This window comes from Bacillus rossius, chromosome 2, assembly GCF_032445375.1.
Source record: "Bacillus rossius redtenbacheri isolate Brsri chromosome 2, Brsri_v3, whole genome shotgun sequence".
NCBI lineage: Eukaryota > Metazoa > Arthropoda > Insecta > Phasmatodea > Bacillidae > Bacillus > Bacillus rossius.
In genome coordinates, this window is record NC_086331.1 from 92,144,012 (window position 1) to 92,167,544 (window position 23,533).

A 23,533-nucleotide genomic window follows, 5' to 3' on the forward strand; every position below is an offset into this window, starting at 1 on the left:
GTTGGGGAAAGTACTGGAAAATTGTCATTCAGCTCAATTACAAGTACCTTAGTAGTTCTGTAATTGATTACAAGTACCAATTACTGATATTAAAATGTAACTAATTAAAATTACAAGTAGATTATAACTACTCAGTTATAATAATTCTAATAACCTTCCAAAAAACATTATTACTTGAAAAATTTACTAATATTTTGTCAACTGAAATATGTGAACTGCCAGTCTGTTTTAAAATGTACATACAAACATTTCATTTTCATAGTTTATTTTCCATTTTGCATACCGTATTTACCTGACTAATATGTGAGGATTTTGAACAAAACTGAGTCGCATTATGATATTGCAAACCACACACTCTGACTCATAACTGTGTCACTTAAGCCACTTTAGACTTCTGTTAATTACTGCCTTCTGAACCTACGCTTAGTTGAAAGACTACACGATCTGCCTGTGAACTACATCACTTATCCCACTTTAGTCCCCTCAAGTTTATGGCTTTCTGGTACTCGGGAGAATGAAAGGGGATGTCAGCTGGCCTGACAGATAAACAGAACAACACTTTTGAATGCCATGAAAGGGAAGTGAGAGTCAGTTCACTGTGGCTGCTAGCCAAGTTCCCCTTCTCTTTCACTCTTCCAGGCAACTACCATCTATAACAGCATTATTCGCTTTCTGACGAATGGTTTTTGAACTACAATCATAAAACTCAATTTTTTCGTTTCAAAAAAGACTATGTAAATCACTCTACTGATCAAAGTGGCAACAGAAAAACTGTAGCAGATATGGAATAATTTTTAAATTTCTGTGTGTTTGAATTGTGATTTTTACCTGTAAAGTAAAGTTTTCATAAACTCGTAACCAAAATGTTTGGGTGGCATTATATCCAGAGTCATATTATTTTCGGGTAAATACGGTACAATTTAAACATTAAGTAATTCATTAACAAAGAACATTCAAAAAGTGAACAAAATCAATATAATTGACAAAGAAAAATTTCTAATTCACTTAACATATGTAGAGAGAAATATTATATCCATATTTTATATAGTCTACAAAATAACTGCATGTTCAAAGCTATTAATCAGGAGATTTCTTTTCATTAAAATAGCATTTAACTGGTGTGCTCGATTTAATTTCTGGGTTGAATTTGACGATTGCTTTTTGAGAGTTTTATGTTGCTTGAGATAGCTACACCCGTCAGCATCTAGCTTAGACTCATGTGAAATGTAACATTTATTTCACCGCCATATTTTCTTCAGTGGATTCCTTGTGCAAACAGAAGCATTAGTTAAGTAATAAATGTTGTAACGTTGCAAGACCCTGCCCTCCTAGCTAAATAATTTTCTTTTAAACTTCTTTTCTGTATATGTAAGTATTAATAAGTCAATGTTTTTTGAGTGGTGTATATGTTATGAAACAGTATAATCAGACATTATGAATATTAATATATGTTATTTGCTCGTACTACGTGTTTTAAAAAGGTATTTTGTATTTTAACACATTTTTAATCATTCCTATTTTTTATGTAATTATTCACAAATGAGCCGTTGTACTAGATTTTTGCCTGTTCAGGCCTACTTTTTCAGGTTTTTCTCAATAAGTTGAATTTTGTCAAGTAATTTGTATAATGATTGCTGTTCTTAATTTTAATTAACGTGTTGCATAATTCTAGAACAAGGGACTGTGTCTGGTGTGATGGTTAGAAAGAGAGGCATGAGAGGTCTGCAAGTGTGAGTGAGAAAGAAACAGTGCTTCCCCGCCAACCGAGATAAAGACGGTAATTCCCCCACTGCGTGGGAACTGAGTGATAACTGCTGTCTCACGGTGTGGGAGAGAGAATGAGAATGGGAGTCCCCGATTTTGATGTGAAATTGAAAAGAGACAGATCAAGGGAAGCCCCGAGTTCTGTGCGTACAGGGTTTTTTCATGTATTGTAATTTGTTCTGTGATTGGCTGGTGTTGGAGGGAGTGCTGGATACTGTGCTGTGATTGGCCGAAAGTTACATCATGGTGCAATCCTTGGTCTCTCCTGAGACCAGTGTGTCGTTTTGGTTCCTCAGTCATCTACTGAACAGCGACTGAGGAGGTGGTTAGTTGAGTAGGTGGCTCACAACTTAATTATGAAGATGTAACGAGTAAATTTCACGACTGTGGTCCGGGCGTCACCGGTTTTATAATCAACCTTATTTTCGTTTTTTCTGACACAATTAGAATTTAGTGACTACAGTCGTCGGTAATCGCCCAAAACAGGACTTACCAAAGTTGGTCACTGTTTCCGAGGACATTGTCCTTTGGCACTGTACCGAAAGTTGAGTGCAACTGCGGGACTTAACTTCGAACGGTTTTAATATTCAATTTTCGGCCAATCAGCGTGTGAATCAAATTAATGAAGCTTGTTTGTGAGTAAGTAAAATACTGTTTCAACTTGTAAATGTTGTCGCAAGATGGCGGCAAATGTCTCGTGAATTAGTAAGGTATAAATAAATAATCAGTGAAAAACATTTTGTGTACGAGAGATATAATTGAATTCAACAATTGCCCATAACTATTTTCCTGAGTGAAACATAAACTCACTTTTTCAGCATCCGAATATGCAAGTGTACCTTGTGAGTTACACTTTTGAAGACCAAAACGTAAAATATCTGAGCTAGTCCGGCGGTCTTTGGAGTGTAACAATGTAAATAAATAGTTAATTTCATACTCTTTCTCCATTTTATCATTTCATTTCAATAATCAATCTTCCAACACATTTTCCCCCCATTTTATAAGCACACGAGCCAAGTACAATGAATCCAAATAGAAACACTTCACTAGAGAAAAAAAAAATTATGTGCAATCATAGAACTCAAATAAAAAAAATCTTAAATGTACGTGGAAGTGCAAATATTGTTACGAAAGCATGGAAAGTTTTACTATAGCATAGCAAGTACATTGCCAAACTAAAAAAATAACAAAAATATAATAATCACTAAAATGTAATGATTACTTTTAAAATATTATAGGTAGAATACCAGTAAATGTTACAATTTTTTTTATTTGTAAAGATTATTTCTTAATAACACAAAAAGTAGTTGGTATCTGTAATATATCATAATTTATCTATGCCCTACAGCAGACCGATAACTATCATCACCTGTTTTATAGAGTAGCCCCTACTTGGTTCACCTTAAGTGCTATTACATACCGCTAAATATTACTCGTACTTAACTACTCTTCCACATTGACCAAATACATGTATCAAATCCAGTAACATATAAATTAACCTCATACTTTTCCCAAAAATTAAAAACATTTCTGTCTATATATTACAAAACCCTTAGTTTAAATTAGATCATAACATTATTTGTATCAATATGTCCATTCCAACTCCGGTGCTGGTACAGCAGTGTGAAGAGATCTCGGGGTTCATGGATCTTTTGGCCAGGCCATCTCCAGTACTTGGCCTATTGTTGACCCGCTGCTTCTAGCCTGCTCTAACACCTATCCACTGTATGATAATTAGGCTCCACCCATGCCCTAATTACACAAGAGCCAAGAGCCAGGGTTTGAAATAATACTCACTGTTCATGGTGACTGATTTACTTGTGGTTGAAACTTACACCCACTTGATGTACGTACATAACACAACTCCCGAATTATATATATAGTTTACCTAAGCCCTCCCCCCTCCCCCCTCCCCCAAAAGGAGAACGGAATGGGCCACACATTCATGAGAGAAAAGAAACAGGTTTTATAAATATTTAGTGTATTGCAGCTATCCAGAGTTAAGAAAAATTATGAATGTCTTCCGTCATACAACATGTGTCCGCCGCCCTAAGTGGCGCATCTCCGACTAACAGTCTCGCTCGTTCTCGCCACAACCTCTCGAAGCCATGCTTTCCTTCTTCCATTTTAAAATAGATGTTGTTAATACAAAAACAACTTTTACTTTCTAGACTTCAGAGTATTTAAATTTATGTCCAATTGTCTCTTATTCAACTTATCCTAATATATTTATTATACTTTCCAATTACATTTAATAAATATTACAACTGTCCCTGAGACACTATGGCCACTGGCTAAAACCCTATCATATATGGGCACTTACTATTACTAGTACTTAAATTAGGTACATGACACAGCAATTACAAATGAATGTTTTTAAAATAACATACTGGGAACACTCTTAAATATTATTCATTAAAAATAATAAAAGAAATCCTTGTACAAATTATCATGTTAAGCCTACATTGTGAGGTGTGTGTTTGGTTGAGTGACCATAGGCAGGTAGCATGAAGTAATTGAGGCTCTGAAAAATGTAAAAATTCAAATGCAACTTATACAGTCAAACTAATTATAGGCAGGCACAGGGGTAAGATCAGATGAGCCTGTATTATAGCTCAAGTCAGCACTGTTGGAATATAATTCTAGTAATACAAGCGTTTTCCCACACTATGTTAAACTTGCTGACCCCCATTTCCTATTGGGTCTGATCAAACTCATAATGAGCTGCCATGTAATTAGGGAACATGCCCTATGCACCAAAATGATCTGCACACATCAAAAGTAATTAAATGCAACCTGTTTTCCTCCACAGCAGATATCCAAAACATTTTGCAGTTTATTATTTGTGTAACATTTTAAGGGTTCGATTTCGTATATGAAAGGCTCAGCAGACATAGTCACACCAATGCAATATCAATTACTGCACTCTTAGCAAGAAGCTTGCTCCTGCTGCCATGTCGGCCAGCAGGATACCGTCAGTTGTCTTCCAGCTCTCAAAGAGGTCGCACGTATTCATGCACCATGGGACACTTCAACGTTAGTATTCATCAATCCAAGTCCATTCATTTATTCAGTATGAGTTTTCTCTAATCTTTTCATTTGATTTGGTTTCACAATTGACCTTGCCTGGCCCACACTGTTATTTCATGACTTGCACATGCTAGCAAAGGATCATATTGAAGTATAAGACGCCCGTGGCACAAGTCAATCGGAGCATCAAGCAATGGCGGCCCATCCTGTTCACTGTTGAGAGCAGAATGAGTCTCCAAGGAAGTGATAGGAGAGGCCAGGTCTACCGGCGTCCAGGAGAGCAATTTTCATGGTTCTGTTTTGCTGAAACATCCTCGTCCGGCAGCAGTTCCTGCATGATGTGGGCTGGCATATCTCTTGAAGGAAAAACAGATCTTGTTTTCATACCTGGTGGAAGCCGGAGGGGGGGAGGAGAGTCTGACTGCTGAACGATACTTCAAGGACATTCTCCTGGTTCATGTGCCCTAAGCTGGATATATAGAGGAAGACTTCATGTTGATGCATTACAATGCCCCGTGTCATACCGCAACTAGGAGGTTGGTCTCAAGATGATGGATTGGCCAGCCCTCAGTCCCGACATGAATCCGATTGAGCATTTATGAGACGAGCTCAAACGAAGTATCCGAGCCCGAAATCCGGCACCATCTAACATCAACGAGTTCAAGACTGCTCTGGAGAAGGAGGAGTGGAGTGGGATCCCTCAAGACTTTGTCAAAACCTTAGTAAGGTCTATGAGGAACCACATGCGAGCCATTGTATTGGCAAGGGGAGGTAATATGAAGTATCGATCATTGCAGTTTTGTTTGTTTTGTTGTAATTTAATTTTAAATATTCCAAATATTTTTTTTCCTAATACTGCATTTTTCTTGAATTTTTAATCTTAATGCATTATAAATTAAAAAATACTGAACAAAATATTAGGCTTTCAAAAAATTTAATGTTTTGTGAAAATCCGTTAACCCATTTTTAAAAAAATACGCCATTTTGTAAACACTGGAGGGGTGGACTGATTTAGTTGTAGACGAGTGTATATTCAAAACCAATACATTATGAAATAATAACTAAAATGTTATGATTTTTAATCAAGTAAAACTTCCTAAACTCAAGCTTTCCTAAAAAAAAATTATTTTAATTTAAGTCCCACAAGTTTCATATTTTTTATTTTGTATTTAATAATTTTTATGCACGAATACAATGTCATTTCTTTGCAAGTTTTGTAATTTTTCTACTGGCATTTCAAAAGTTTAAAGAGTGGTGAAAATGGAATATTTTAAGTAAAATTATTTTAAAATCATTTTTTTATATTCTTATAAGAACAAAGTACTTTTGATAATTCTACAAGCAAATTTTACAAGCAATAATCAATAATGAAAGAATTTATTTTGGTTTAATTTTCATGAAAATCCTATAGCAATTGTTTAGTTTTTCATTGCATTAAATACAGTAGGTATGCACAAAAAACAAATAACCTGGAACCTATTTAGAGGGGGGAGAACTATGGTGACTGGAGCCCATGAAAAAAATATTTATATACTCTCCATATTTAATTTGAAATTATAGCCCAGTGTTAAGATGGAAGTCACAAATATGTGAGGCTAATACTGGTCTTTAGGTTTGATCACATGCAGTCAAAGAAAGTTTTAAATGTGCTCTGTCTCTCTTATCTCTAATAGCATCTATTCATTAAGAGCAATGCAGCTCATCATTGAGTATTTGGAAGGATAACCACTAATACATATATAATTATAACACTACAGACACTGTCTGAAACCCTGGAGTTTTTAAAAAGATGTGTTTTTAAACAATGGAGAATATCTAAGAGATCACATGGATACACTATTTGAGAATGAAAACATCTCTTTCTGTGATTACAACAAAATACTTAATAATTTACTGAAGAGCATCTGTACTTAATCTGAATACTTGGAGCAACGCATTCCTCTTTATACTAGCACAAAAATATTTTCAAACATAATCTTGGATGCACACAATGACTCAATGAAGCTGACAACATTAGATTACATTTATTAAAGGCAGACAATTTCAATATCAGCAACACTGTTAATTCTTGTATGATACACTCATGTAAAATGCTGTACATTACCTTGTCATCTTTCATGTATGGCTCAGCACATTCATTTATGTCCCCTTGTAGAATCTTCTCCAATTTAATGACTAGAAACATGTCAGAAGACGGATATGTAATGTTGAATACACATGAGCGGCTCAATGTGCTGACATCGCTGTATGGTATATGAGATGTCAACATACGCTTCAAGTTCTCTGGGTTCATATCAAAATAAAAGTTTTCAGACACTTTCTTCTTCTCTTTGGCATCATATAATGCAATTGATGCAAAAACAGGTTCCACTTCAAGTTCCAACCTGGAAAATTAAACAATTAACTCAGAAATGTTCAAAAGTTAAAATGACAAAATTATTCTCAAAAATAAAGAGAATCATTTCTGATAAAATCAAAAAGCACCAAATGCCAAATAGTTTTTTTTTGGTCAAAAAAACCTATCTATGTTATTTGGGCTCAAGCGAGAACCTATCACTTTGCCAAGTGTGTATCCATGGAGGCAGTTCCCACCTTTCTCAAGTGGAAAATAAAATAAAAATAAAACAAGGAGCAAGGAGCTGTATTTAGAGAAAATTTTAACTATTCCTCACAAACTGTTGTTGAAAGTATTTTTTTTTTTATTTAATTAGGTTTTTCCTTTTGTTATTATTCATTATTGTATGGCACCCTTCCCCAAGGTAAAGACAGAAATCTGAAAAATGTTTTGAGCCAGATACACCCTTGCACTTTGCTTTAATATCAATCACCCAGAGCACATGTGATACAGTCTTGTTTTGATTCAATTGCAATAAACTACCCTTGAGTTTGCTAAGCCAACCACTGCAAACATGAGGTCATCACATATCTAATAAGTGTGCACAAATGAGCCTCATGTCAGCCCATGTTGAACTTAAACAATTCTGTGACAACATAAACTAAACCAACAGCAAGTGTGCAAAAAAAACAACAAAAATTGTGGTTACATTTCTTTGCATAAATAAATGGATGCTGTCATGCAATTAGGAATTAAATATAAAACACTCAGCCACCCAGTACAATTTTACTTTTATATAGCAGCATTATTTTTCATAATAATTCCTTTAAAAAGTAATTGACAAATATTAATTTTTTTTTTTTTAACAAATACCCCAAATTTAAGGAATGGCATTTGGTTGATTGCAAAACTCTATCCAAATTATGTTAAGCACAGTCTGCTGCATTTAATGGTAGAATATGTACCAATATAAAAAAATTTAAGAGAGTCTTTCAGTACTCACCAATGATGTGTAAACTTCTAACCTATGTAACAAGCAAACTGTGTTCTCATGTTGTTCTTGTTGCAAATAAACTTATAATACAAAACTCAGACATGAAATTTAACGGATAATGCTTTAAAATAATTCTGAGCGTGATAAACTAGCTGATAAAAAAACATTTGCTCTTCAAATACCAAAATTTCTGGATGTGAATCACACACATACTTTCTGTGCTCGCCGCTAGAATTCACTGCCTCAATCGTAAACATTGCTTTCCACCATTAAACGTAAATAGAAGCTAGGGATGAGTGAAATGGTTATTTTCCAATACCAGTTATGGTAGTTATAGTTCCAATTTAATTACTGGTTATTCAGATGGTTAACGTTATCAGTTATTGGGCATTAAGGTCTGTTTACAATCATTCACTATTCCAACTCCAAAGAGCGGATAAAAAATAATTACCGCTATTAAATCATGGCATTATTTTAATACTGGCATTGTAATTTACTTTTTTTTTATTCAAAATAAAAGAATATTTTGTTGTGGTTGCAGATGACATATAATTTTATCCAAGAACCTTATTTAGTAACATAATTACTAAAAAATTTTTACTGACTGAATAAATGACACATTTTATATAATTTAGCTTATATTCTACTTAACTTTGACGTGCAGATGCTATAGCTAACTGATGCACACATGAAACCACCTTAAACTGTTAATCTGTTAAAACCAATATACAAAATAATGAATAACTATCACTCTCTGATAGTTGTCAAAAAACTAAGAATTGGTTAAAATTTTGATCGCAAGTACAGAATGGTTTATGTCGATGGTAAGCAGAGAATCATTTCTGTCGATCAAGAGCACAGAACTGTTTCTATCAATTGCGAGCACAGATATATTTACTTCAATTGTGAGCAGTGAACTCTGGTATAAAATGTTACTTTGAAGTTCTGCTATCAATTGAAGAACTTAAAAACAGCTTAATTGCTTGAATAAATAAAAAATACCAACTGCTTAACGATTATTGTATAACCGAGAACTGTTTGAAGGGAAAACACAGTGTAGATATTTTGTTCACAAAATAGATGTTGCTGTTTGAGAATTAATACTGTTGATAGCAAGAACTGGTCTTTAGCTAATGAAATGTAAATATCACAATACCTTACAGCAGCACAAGAGTTGAAGTTTTAGTATTGTATTTGCTCGATAGATCAGGCAAAGTACGCTAAAGCACAGTTGAGAATTAGATTCTCTTTTTTGACGTGACGTCTAATAAATCGATGAATGCCGACTGCACTCACGAAAAAGTATCCTGTTACGCACATTGTCCTGTTGCGCTGTGTCCCATTACGCTCATTGTACGCTTGCGCCGCATCTATCTCTCTTCCACTCGATTGGAACAACCATCGAATTGACTTTTTCGAGGCACATTAAACTTGAAACACTCCCATTCGTTTCCTACTTTTCCTATCATCGTCCTATCCTTAACAGAATAACACAGATTAGAAGAAGTTAAATAGCAAATATGTATAAAAGTTATAGTTAAAATAATCGCTTCGTTAAAGTAATAAACATATTTGAATTAATGAGTGCAAATAAAAGTAAATTTATTAATTAAATTGTAGATTTCATTTCACTCCTTCTTTGTATCCATACAAAATAGTGATAATTCAATAAAAATGATTCAATTTTATTCATATGCAATCATTTCATCAATGTTTTGTTATGACGTTGCCACGTTAAACTATCGTCCATAACCGACTTTACAGACAACCAAATTTTTTTTTGATAACCAGTTATCATTCAGCAACGTAACACAATGGTTACTGTTTCATAACAGTTGTAAATAAAAGTTATCGTAAATGCTGCTCATCTCTAACAGCACCATGAAACAACCTGAAATATTAAACTATTAGAAACGGCTGTGATAAAATCCCAGCTTTGAACATGAATTTCGACAAGGAATTTTATTAAAATACTACCCATCTTGTTAAAATTCACAAAACTGTTAATACTATAAAGTTTCCACAAACAATGGAAGTTATACTTCCACAGCATTACTAAAATATTAACCTGAAACTTTTAAAACACATATAAAACTAAGTCAATGTATGTCTATTTGTTTTTGCTTAAACAACAGAAATCAGTCTGTAAATACTTCCTACAAACAAACCATAACCTTATTGAGCTTATTCAACATAATTATTATAGAACATTATTATATTATGTTATTAAAAAATTTATAAAAATTTCACAATGACGAGATTTGATACATGTCCTTTGAGGTTAAGAAGCATGTGCTCTATCGCATTGCTACTAAGCCAATTGAGAATTTAGAAATAAAACATGTATTATAATCATTGTAATGCCAGTTCTCTTAGGTATTTTAAAACTTGAGATTATTTTTTAATATAACTACAATAAACTCTCGATTATCCGTGTTAATTGGGACCTTCCGATGCCCGGATAATTGAATGCCCATAATAAAACCCGGATAATCCGTTTCACCACTTAAAAATGGTGTATTTACTGGCAAAAGAGTGTCTCTTCAGTAGAATTTTGAGTACAAGCAAAGGCTTTGTATACCGTGTCCCAGCTTATTGGACCGTAAACAATACTGGCACTGTGTTGCCGCCATCCTTCTCCTGTCCCCTTTATTGCTACCGGAGGGAGAGCGGCGGCAGTCCCAACTCAGCATCTCCCTCCACCCTTTTAACGACCTAAACCAAACATACAAAGCATTGTCAACATCTGCAGGGTAGATGTTTTCATGCTTTTACGTTTAGAAGGCCCTGCCACACTGTCTGATCTACTAGCGAACTGCAAAAGTTATTCTTCACTTTTACTAATGTCTCGCACGGTTTGGATTCCAATTTCATATTCCTGTGCTAATTTCACGGCAGTTTCTCCTTTTTTTAACCTGTCCACAACGTCTAACTTCTCTGCTATTGTCAGCACTTTACGTTTCCTTTTACCAGACATGACTACAAAAACAAATGTGCCTGGGAGAACTGATTTAAATAACTGCGTGAAAAATGCCTCTTCCAGCCGTCAGGAGTGTGAGAAGATAAAAGAGGTAGAGGGACTTTTTTTTAGCGTGGCGGGGCGCTGTGAAAAGAACGCTTGAAAAGAAAACGAAAAGGGGGGGGGGGGGGGGAGTTCAGCCGGAAGCAGCAGTCAAGGCATTCCTTTTAGGTTTAAAGTGTGACAAATTGATGGGTGAAGGGGCGGGGGGAATGAGGGTCTGAAGGGTCAGGTAAATAGCTTTCTGACACAGCAGTAAAAAAAAAAGCGCAGCGCAGTCGCGGCGTAGCTACACCCCGTCATTTTTTTTACAACTTCATAAAAAAATCAAGCACGGATAACCCGAAAACCGGATAATCCAGGCCCGGATAATCGAGAGTTTACAATTTACTTTACCAAATATATTCCAGAGTAGTTTCACTATCATAAGGTTTCAGGTGGCACACCAAAACATTTTGTATGTCCCTAATGTTTAAGAAAGTGGCTATATACTGGTTTAGGTTGCTACAGGTGGATCCGCCATATTTGTTTCATATTTCCGTTTGACGTCCATTCCATTTTCACGAAATTACTCCTACCAAATGCAGTATATGGAGAGCTAAGATGTTTACACATCAAAAATTGTAAACATCAAGCCAGCATTTGTTACAACATGTGAATCATATGCCTTGTCAAAAATCAAGTAGGTAGTTGCATTTCAGACAGTGATTGCCATTCTTAATTCAAAATGTTCTTTGGTAAGAATATGTAACCTACTATAATCATGGTCACCATTGTTACCAGTGTTCCATGACACTGGAAAGTAACACTAACAAAGTGTTTCCAAAACTGGACGTGTCTAATCCCTGAAGTATCCACAACCAGTTGTACACCACCTAGGCTTTCTTTATCCCTGAAGTATCCACAACCAGTTGTACACCACCTAGGCTTTCTTTATCCCTGAAGTATCCACAACCAGTTGTACACCACCTTAGGCATGCTTTATCCCTGCAAGCTAGGCAGCCCGCCAGCTTTGAACTCACTTTGCTTCGAAGGTGCCAGACCATTTCATAGTCACGTGGCACGGAAGTGTTGTGCTCCTAGCAAAAGCTCTATTCAATTAATTTAGAAGCTAAAAACCGTTGGAAGGTAGGGGTATATATACCCCCTTGACTGCAGTAAGGAGGGAGCAGAAGACTTCATCGAACCCTATAAGTACCACACTTTGACTCGGAAACCCTGGTCTGCAGTGTAAGGTGCAGCGCTCCCGACATTAGAGACTAAGATTACACAAGCCACTGTTGGGAGTCTTGGTAATTATGCTCGGGGAGCGAGTACTTGGGTTGGCTCATGTGACGGGTAGACGAATTGAAGTGGGGAAGGTGCTGCTTTGTAATAAGAGGGCGCACATGGTAAGGCGAGACGTGGTCTATTCGAAGTGGGTGTTGGAACTGTTATCCCCATGTAATGAAAAATTTTCCCCAAATGTGACTGATGACTGCCAGTGTGTTGCATCATATGAATGACATCTTGGTACTCGTACTCTGAACTATATGCGACAGAACAAGTGGTACTCGTTTCAGTAATCGTAAGCCTGTTCGGTGTTGCGGAGATGTTAAACCCGAACTTAGGTTGAAGTTTGTTCACGAGTGGCAACTTGGGAGTGATGCCGAAGTCTGCCACTCAGAAAGATGGTCGGCAGCGAGTGTGGAACTCGTCCTGATTATATGTCTTGAGACGTGGACGGCATGGTATCTTCGGACGTAGGGATAGTTGGTGTGCTGAGTTATAAGTTTGGTAGCTAGATCAAGTTCCACTAAGTGGAACGAGCCTGCAGGAGGTGCCTCACAAGTCCAGGTTTTCAGGCACTGGGCGCTGCAGCACCAGTCAGGGACTTGTCAGGACAACTCGTCAGTGCATTACATATTGGCAGGTTTTTGATTTGCGTCCAGTTGGGGGGATGGTGTGCAGTAGTAAACAACTGCTAAAAACAACAGTAACTCTGCATTTTATATATAGTCATGTCATTTACCATTTAAGATATATGTTTAAAGGATGTTCATCAGGGTGAAGTTAAGTAATTTTATTTGCCACTATCTTGTTGTTTTTCTGGCTAGCAATATCCAGTGTATTTCTATTGTGATAATATTGCCTGTTATCAATTGGGTTCACATTTTATATTTTACAGCACAAACTATTTAAATGATTAAATGATATATAATTTCAGATAATAAGCATAATGTTGAATTTCCATGCTATCTCTGTGAAAATAATTTTGAAATGTGAGGAATCTAAATATCTGTCATTGGTTGTTTAAGTGGATAGCAGACGCCATTCTGAAAACTGCAGGTGACACCCAAAAACCCACAAAGTGAGCTTGATTCTGTTCCCTATTTGTGTTGTAATAATAATTTGTAATAAATATTTTTTTGGCACAGCATGCCCCTTGTTTGTACTTAAGTTGTTGAGTAACCCCAAAGTGCCCCAACACCATGTTCAAATGAAAAACAGTTGCACACTGTCTAACATGCTAGTATATGCAGAGAAATTCACACTATGTCAGTTGCATGCATACTCAATGAGAAATCACTGAACAATAACCTTCATTTTTTGCTCGCTTGATCATCCTCATTTTCATCTGACAAAAAAGTTTGTTTCAATAAAATATACATCCTGATTATTAGATAGTCAACTATCTAAACACTGTGTATAATTTAAGCCAGCAACTCACATAAAACATGTAGAGCTGGAACTATGCAGCTTCCAAATAATATGGTTTCATTAGAGAGAATCACCAAAGAGCACCTACGCAGCTTCTCAAATTTTCAATTGTGTGACTTTCTAAAAAGGCCACATTAATTAACTTTTTTTGTAACATGTAGGTTTCTATTTTTTTTTTTTAATGTAACAAGACTATATAAACAGCTTGGACTACAAAATTCTAAGATAAAATATATGTTTTTTATTTTCTTGATGAAGTATTTTATAAGTGATTTGACTACATGAATCATGGGAATGAGAAAGAAGATATGTTGCAATTGGTGAAATAATCTAATAAAATTGTGATACAGGTTAATTCTTGGTGGATTGAAAGTCATTATTTTGCATGTGAAAAAGATGGAGGACATTGTCAATGGCTGCTTAATTTTCTCGGTATACTCCTGTCCCACTTACCACTGTAGTCCATAGCTGTTTTTATACAGTATTATTTTATGTTCTGGTGCTCAATCAGCAAGACAGATCAGCAGAAATGAACACACACTTCATGCACAAAATCAATTAAAGGTGCCACAAAACATAACTTACTTCAGACTAATACATTTGACTAGAATACGATGAGCTATTGGCTCAGAAGGCATATCTGCTGGGATACGTCTTTCCACAAACTCTTCGTCGTCTTGAGCCGGGTACAAGGAAAACAGTACATCCTGAAATCAAAAATAATTTATTTTACGTACAACATTATAATGCAAAATCATATGAGCAATTTTATTATAACCTCAATGAGCTTACTAAGTACTTTTATGGAACCATCGTATGGAGTATTAAGTAAAAAGTGTAAAAGTTTCATAAGGGAAAAAAAAAACGAAAAGGCAGTCGACATAAGTGAAAACTTTGTTTTTAAATGTGTAATATGACACCATTTGATAATTGGTGTAAAATGAATTTAGTTTCACTTAACAAAGATAAAACAAAAATTATTTATTTCACAAGGAAAATTCATCCAGTTAAATATGATTATTTTCTTGACAACTCAAAAATTTCCATATCTCTTAATATAAAAGATCTTGGTGTTATTCTTGACTCCAAACTATTCTTTCATCAACATGTTAATTCTTTAGTATCCTTTTCCCGTAGAACCTTATTTTTAATAAATTATATAACTTACTATGCATCTAATACTGATTCCATTCTTACTCTTTATTTGTCCTTAGTTAGAAGTAAACTCGAATATTGCTCAGTTATCTGGAACAGTATTAACACCACTGATAGTGACAAAATTGAATCCATACAAAATAAATTTTTCAAAATAATTAGTTCTAGACACCATCAATTACCCAAATTAGAATCTCTTTCAAATTGTCGCATCCATCTGGATGCCCTGTTTGTGTTTAAGTGCTATAGTTCAAAAATTAATTGCTTATACTTACTTGATAACTCTGGTATTCAAGTCCCACAGTTCAAAAGCCGCCTTCGATCCCTATTATGTTCCTTACACAATAATAATGATTTAATTTATAGACTTATCTCAAATTTCAATAAATATGAAAATTTTATCAAAAACTTTAAATTTTAATTTTTTATGATTACCCTAATATCTTGAGTAATTTTATAATCCTGTTTATTCTTGTGTCGTCTTTTATTATCCTGTGTATGTTGTATTTATTCGCTTGTATGTGTCATCTTTTATTATCCTGTTTATGTTGTATTTATTCGCTTGTATGTGTCGTGTTTTTATTACTTGTTCTGTGCACACCTCCAAAGCTTCGGCTGTTGGTGTGCATGTCACAAATCTAATAATAAATAAATAAATAAATTTCTACGTCAAATGTACGTAAGAAAATGATATTGGTATGATATTGGCATTATATCAGTATGATGTCAGCATGATATCATTTATCATTACATCAAATTTTAGTCACAACAGTATGACTTACCAGTGATGTCAGACCCAGGTCATGTGTTCACTGGGCAATGCACAATATACAGAAACTAAACTTTTTACATGAATAATTTAACTTCAGTAACTGCTACTACAACATGTCTGTGACATGAAATCACAAGATTTTACCCATCCAAAAAAAGTCCAACACGCACATGATACAGTTGAGTATATAAAATGTATTAGTGTGACGTCGTCCGGGCCTGCAGCCCCTTTGAGCCCGATATGACACCGCCCAACCACCATCTCTGTTCAAACCTCCCGCTCGTGCGTGTGTGCGTGTGTTTCTAGCCCGGCAAGAGGGCGCTTAGATGCAGTGCGCCGCACCCCTAAAATATGTTAATTAATATTGTAATCCTTTTTCTTTCCGCCCCAAAACAGTGTAACGATGGCTATGCATGTATGTGTTTTTAATTAATAACTTCATGATCTTAAGCACGAACAAGGACGCTCCCTAGCGGGCGACGGAGGAACTAGCATGAAACTCATTTGAACCCTGTTTTATGTTTATAAGTAATTATTACAGACGGTCGGGACATGGAAGTAATTTAATAATTATTGTAAAATTAGTTATGTATTTTCTAAGAGTAACCCGGGGCACGCTACAGCAAAGTGTAACGGTAATTGTGTTCGGCGCGAAGGGGCGCCATGTTGCCACCTGCAAGCAATGAGCTCAGCCCAGTCTCTCTCTCCCGCCGGCCGAGGGCGGACGTGTCTCTGCCTTGAGGCGACCACGTGCGTGGTTCGCCTCCTCACCTAATCTAATTTGTGCCTCGGGCGTTTAAAGCTGTATCAACGGAGGATCGTGTAAGGGCGTGTACTGTGAGTAAAATAAAAGCCAATTAACTGTGTTACGTGTTTTGTGTTCGGGGGGCCACGTGGGTCCCTAACCTGGTCAGCGGCGTGTGGGACGCCCTGAGAGCCCACTACGGTAATTAGAAGCGTGCCCGACGCTGAGAGCGGGCTTAGTTGGGGACAGGAGCTGCGTATAACATCTGGAGGGCTAATATCTCGCCGCACACGGGCCACGTAATGCCCAGAGTTAGAGTCTTTCAGCCAGGTCCACGTTCCCACTCACGTGGTGGCGCCCATTAATTTCCACCGATATTCTCACCTCAACACCGGTACGCCCTCAAGTGTATATATGCATACACATGTACACAGGCCACTGCAAGTTGCCAGTCTGGCACAACACGTCACTAGCATATCGGTGATGTGACCCCCTTAAGTTTTGCCCCTACCACAAATTGCTCAACGCAGCTAAAAAAGTTTTCACTTCAAAAAAGGATATATTAAAAATAAACATCTAAACCAAATCATTAGAAAAACTTTTTCCAAGTACTACATTAGTATAATCTATAGACAATCTGTTGCAGTGTCATACATAGTGTTGTAGTTAATAAGGGGACAGTGTGTAAGGTTGGCAGACATAGGAAAGCTGTACTGAAGAGATACAGAATATGATGGACCATTGGGAACCACTTCTATTGTAAATGAGTGTAGGAAACCACACAACATGGTGTCAGATTTCAGGTCGAGAGATAAGCTGATAATTATATGGTAAGTGTAAAAAACCAATATTTGCAAACCGTATTTGATAGTTCCCAGACAGTTAATAATTAGTGCAAAAATGGCTGCACAATTAAAGATTAAGCAACCAAAAAACTTTGATTTTCAAAGGCCAAAAGAATGGGACAAATGGCTTAAAAGAGGTTTCAGTGATATTGAGTTGATTCTGAGCTGGCCATGAAGCCAGAAGACAGCCAGGTAAATATGTTGCTGGACTGCACAGGCTTGGAATCAGATCAGACAATTTATTAGTGTCCTTCACACTTACAACAACAAAACAAAGCAAGTAAGTTCCCGTCAAAACAAAAATTTTGTGAGTTCTTCAAGGTTAAGAAGAATGTTGTTTACGAAAGGACTGGATTTTTCAAATGTCGCCAACAAGAAGGTGAACTGGTGGGTATGTTCATTAATGATGTGTAGAGACTTGCCATTTGGGTTTCGATATGAAAACATCTTAGCTCTAAGTATACGGCATTTGGAAGAAGTAATTTCATGAATAAGAAATGGAAATTTGTAACCATGGTGCTGCATCTGTGCAAAAGTTCAGAAACCTTGAAAAGATGGCGGACCCCCATGATTTATTCGTATATACACATATATAGTTCTATAAAAATTGTGGTTATCCGTCAAAGTACCAGCCATGCTCGATGGTGATTAACTTTGATGATAGTCCAAACTAAAGCATAAGCCTTTACCCGCTTGGCCACCATAACATCATGAAATACAACAGTCTTGTTAACGTGTATATATGAAATAAGAATATCTCAGGAAAAAATTAAATTATTACAAGTCCTTTAAATTTATTTTTTGTTCTTTTAAGCCAATCTGCCTACTCCAACACACAAACTGCATCATAACTGTTCCAAAATACCCAAAGCGCAAATGCACCACCTTTGAGAAAAATTTTGAGTAATTAAAAAAATTAGCCTAACCTAACCTCGGTTGGGTTGGGTTGGGTTGGGTTGGGTTGGGTTGGGTTGGGTTGGGTTGGGTTGGGTTGGGTTGGGTTGGGATGGGTTGGGTTGAGTTTGGTTAGGTTACTACCATCTTGTTAAACAGAATTACAGTTAGGTTTTAAAAAGGGGAACCATTTTACCTTTTTTTCCTCAAATTAATACTCTTCATATTTTTAAGAATTCTACATTCAATTTTGTGTCCGAGTTTTCTATTATAAGTTATTTGCAACATGAGAACACATTAATCTCCTCGTTACCAAGGTTAGATGTTTACACATCACTGGCAAGTACTGAAAGACTTTAATGAAATTTTATCTATTGATCATGTGTTCTCACATTTTTTAAAGGCAGAGAGATGATAACAATGTAGTGGTGCAAGCCTTTACCCTCCCGACTTATAAAACATTATGTTTAAGACTTATTATGCTTTATGATCAGATTCCAAACTCAATTAAGTTTATTGGCATATTGTAAATAACATATTATTTGCTTTGGAAATATTCATACTTCTAGCAATGTGTTTTTGTGACCATATTTTACTTTAGTTCATGTTTTCAAGTACTTCCAATAATTTACTTTATTTAATTTCGTAAAGCTATGGATGTTATTTTTACCTAAGTTTTACTTACCGATATAAGTTTGCATGTGTGCTCTTGTATATTTTTGGGTGTTATTTGCTATATTTTCTATGTTTAACCAAAGTCTGGGTACTGAATTGGTTCTCTAATATCCTAGAACAGGGGTCGGCAACCTGCGGCTCGCGAGCCACATGCGACTCTTTGGATGTGAAGCTGCGGCTCTTTAGTTCCGTACAAGAAATACTGCATCACCAAGTCATTTATACAGAAAATACTTTTTTTATTACAAACTAGTAGTAAGCCTGTTTTTTTCCACGCTTGTTATATTTTACTAAAAAAATATGTCATCAACCAGTTAAATTATCAATTTAAAGCTATCCATCCGCCCGAGGTTTTCGTTTTACCAATCGTTTTACCCATCTGATAGCGCCACTTGACGCGCAAACATGGTTTCAGTTTCCAACATATCAGTCGCACTTCTATATCTCCCTCCTTGTTCTGTGGTCCGTCGGTGAAGAACGAAAAAAAGCTGTCGACGAGCTCAAAAAACAAAAACAGCCAGAGGCGTAGGAACCGGGGGGGACAGGGGGGACATGTCCCCCTGAACTTTTTGGGTGGAGGGGACTGTCCCCCCCAACTTTCTAGACCGTGATATTTTTATTTTATAATATTATTCTGCCCAACTTTATTTGTAATTTCTTCACTCTCAAATTTTATCTTAAGGAAACAATAATAATTTTAACATCGATGTATCCAATGGTTAGATACAAAAACTGCTTAACAAGCGCTATTTTGCACTTTTAAAATCAAAATTTTCCGGTGGAGAACCCCCGGACACCCTGTCTTAGTAAGAGGGGAATGGGTTTACATGACATCAAAATCATTATTTGTCCCCCCCCCCCCCCCCCCCAACTTTATGAACACAGCTACGCCAATGCATTGCTGTTTTCAATCAAGTTCCATGTTAAGTAACTGGACGCAATCTACAAGTAATGTTAATCTAGCAAGCTTCGCGGTATCACTAGAAATCGCAACAAAAAAAAAGGCAAACCATTCACAGATGGTGAGTATATCAAAGATTGCTTCATACGTGCATCTGAAGAACTGTTTCGTGATTTCAAAAACAAACCAGTAATCTTAAAAAAAAAAAATCAAAGATTTGCCTCTATCCGCTAAAACAGTACAAAACAGAATAGCAAAAATGTCTTCAAATGTAACATATTTGCAGGTGGAAGACATTCAACTGGCTTCTGCCTTATCACTTGCTATAGATGAGTCTTGCGACATAAAAGACACGGCACAAATTGCCCTTTTTGTTAGGTATATGTCTTCCCAAGGTCCAAAAGAAGAACTTCTAGGATTGCTACCACTCTCGGGACAAACTAGAGGGGAAGATATAGCGAATGCCGTGCAAAAATTCCTCGAAGATAATAAGATCGATTTAAATAAAATCGTTTCAATAGCAACTGATGGAGCCAGAAGTATGACGGGAAAAATAAAGGGACAACAACGATTCTTCAGAGCAAAATAAACCACGAAATTCTTATGTTTCACTGCATAATACACCAAGAAGCACTTTGTGCCCAAACATTTCTGGCCAAAATAGTTGAGGTCATGAATTTGGTCATCATGATTGTTAACAGCATCTTGTCAAAAGCACTCTACCATCGTCAGTTTAAAGAATTCTTAAACAAAATGGAGACTCAGTATTCCGACCTCCTTCTTCACAATAAAGTGCGATGGCTTTCCAAAGGTAAGGTGTTGAAACGTTTTGCTTTGTGCTTGAATTAAATAAATTCATTCCTCAATGAAAAAGGCATGAATTAGAGGATGGCAAATGGTTGCAAAAATTTTACTTTATGGTGGATATCACAGCGAAATTAAATGAGCTGAATCTAAAACTGCAAGGAAAGGGAAACCCAGCCTATGTTTTGGTAGAAGAATTGGTTAGTTTCGAAGAAAGATTAATTATTTTTGCAGAAGATATTCAGAGCGGTAAATTACTTCATTTTCAATTTCTAAGCAATATCGCGATAAAACCAGTGCAACTGTTGACACGAAATACTTCAGCACAGTTATAAAAAAATTAAAGATGAATTTTCTGACAGATTTCAACAATTCAAAACCAACAAAACCACTCTAGCATTCATAGTAAATCCTCTCAACACAAATGGTAACGAAATCCACATTGAGCCATTTGGAGTTGATACTGGATCTCTAGAAATGCAATTGATTGATTTAAAAAGTAAAGCTTTGTGGAGTGGAAAATTTACAGAGTTGAAAAGCAAGTTGGAAGAGTTGGAGGTCCAGAAATGTATGTACGTAACGCAACAAAAGTGGACAGCTTTAAAAGAAATGCCGCGAGTTGAGGCACTTATATACGACGCATTGAATAGTCTTCCTGATTGCTACAGTGAGGTGAAGAAGTTGGCATTTGGAGTGCTGACTATCTTCGGATCGACATATTCGTGCGAGCAAGCATTCTCTTGCATGAATATAATTAAAATTAAAGTGATACGCCAACTAACAAATTAAAGTTTAGAGTCGTGTTTGAAACTTAAAACAACAAGTTATGAGCCAAATTTATCCAAACTTTCTAAAACCATGCCAAGACAATGCTCCCATTGAATGTGTTTGCGCAGTTAATTGTTATTGAAGTACAAGTTAGTGCTGTAAGTAAGTGTTTAATTGTTTTAATATTTTACTAATATAATAAGTGATTATCTAATAAGACCTTTATATATTATCTAATTTGTTGTGAAAAAACACTACTTATATATGAATAAATTTTTCTTATGAATAAATAGATTAGTTTTTTTTTATCAAAAAACTATTTATGCAAGTACTATTTATTTTTGGCAAGAAAAATTTTTGTGGCTCTTTAAAAACTTTGAAATTTTGTAAATTGTAATTTTTGGCTCTTCCGACTCAAAAGGTTGCCGACCCCTGTCCTAGAACAATTGAATGATGTAATAGTAACTAAAAAATGAGAATGGTGATTACACATGTTCCCGTGGACAATTCCAATGTGTTAGAAAGAGAATGAGAAGGCCCCAGGTAAATGTACACACAAATGTTTCATGAGCTGTAACTTGTACAAGGATTGACTGATTTTTAAAGAGATTTTGTGATTGGCCGACGGCTTTGCTTACCTACAAGAGCAAAGGCGTGAACTTCTTGATTGTTATTGTTTAGTCATTGCTTAGAAATCCACTCAGCCTTTGTACCATGCATTGCCAGCGACCCGGGGATTTTAACATAGCATAAGAAAAATAACATCAGTCATTCAGTAAATATTATTTCTGAATGATGAACTAGTTTTTTGAGCAAGGAAAGTTTTTTCTGCAGACTTTAACATTGTCATGTAAAAGCTTCTTCATTTTAAAAGGGCACCATGTTTTATGTTGGATCAAGAAAACAGTATTATCAAAATACCTATATATTTCAAAACCATTTTATCACAATCAAAAGTCAATCCCCCATCAAGAAATATAATAATTAACATCACTCAGAGCTTACACTTTCCCATGTGCAGCATCTAGCAAATTTTCCACAAGCATTTACATTAAGCTAGCCGAAGGTCTGGACTGTTACAAAAGAATTAAGGAACCACCAGCAGGTAGTGCATAACAAATTGCGCAAGTTGCTTCCTTTTATATATGCCAGTAAAAATGTACATAAATTGCAGTTATATATAATTATAACAAAAATTCTACATGTAAACCCACTTCATGTAAACTTAATGAGAATAAAGATTCCATTGAACCATAGATAAAGAAGCACTTGGTAGTCAAATGGTTGCTGGTCATAAACAAAACGACTACATTGATAACTGAAAATATTGACCAAACTATTCATTTTATATTTGTTAGCATCTTGCTTCTTATATTGGCATATTTTAGTATAGAAGCGAATTATCTTTAGTTATGGTTCCATGTTTTTAAACAACAGATGATAAGAATGGATAAAACTCAAACAATAATTAAAAAGCCATGCATACTGACATTTTCAAGTGTTTTCTTGCAAATTTCAAACCCAAATTATCATATAAATTATTTATTAATAAACATCCGAGTGTTTGTAGGTGGGTTCTCAGAATGTTTTACAAAAACCAAATTAAAAATTGCACTAATATATCATCACTATTCAGCAAGAAATGTGACATTTTTTTGGTGTGAGTGTGTTGGTCATTGTGGAAGGTGTTGTAAAAGTAAAAATTTTCTAGTGCATGAATTAGGGGATGGAAAGGTTACAGATAACAATATTACATGGGCAAAGTAGCAATGAAAGTTACTAGTATGAACCATGGTGTAGCAACCCAGGTTACTGCCCTTCCCACTTGATAAATAGTTTAATTTACAATTTATCATGTTATCTTAATGTAAATTTTAAGGTTAGTTATCTTTGATATAATTTAAGTAACAGCTAATTCTTTTTCTAAGGAGCATTTATGTGTTCACCAATTGTTTTATGATCACAATTTATAATATTTAAATTATTATTTTAACGATTTGCTGACTTTGTGGTATATAAGCCCCTAGATAATATTTTTACGTGTTTGGTGGTTAAATTACTATTTTATGTGCTTTAACATATTTTGTTTGTCATTGCTTGTGTTTCTTTGTACTTAAATGAGAGGATTAACG

General features: G+C 35.6%; 1 protein-coding gene across 1 annotated transcript in view; it reads right to left on the bottom strand.

The window, feature by feature from the left end:
* Positions 1–23,533, bottom strand: part of LOC134529460 (dedicator of cytokinesis protein 7) — a 262,141-nt gene that overhangs the window by 195,181 nt on the left and 43,427 nt on the right. The window contains exons 6-7 of the mRNA XM_063363592.1: positions 14,428–14,549; positions 6,899–7,178 (exon numbers count right to left, since the gene is read on the bottom strand). Coding sequence (XP_063219662.1) covers positions 6,899–7,178; positions 14,428–14,549 — 402 coding nt within the window. The remainder of the gene's footprint in view (positions 1–6,898; positions 7,179–14,427; positions 14,550–23,533) is intronic.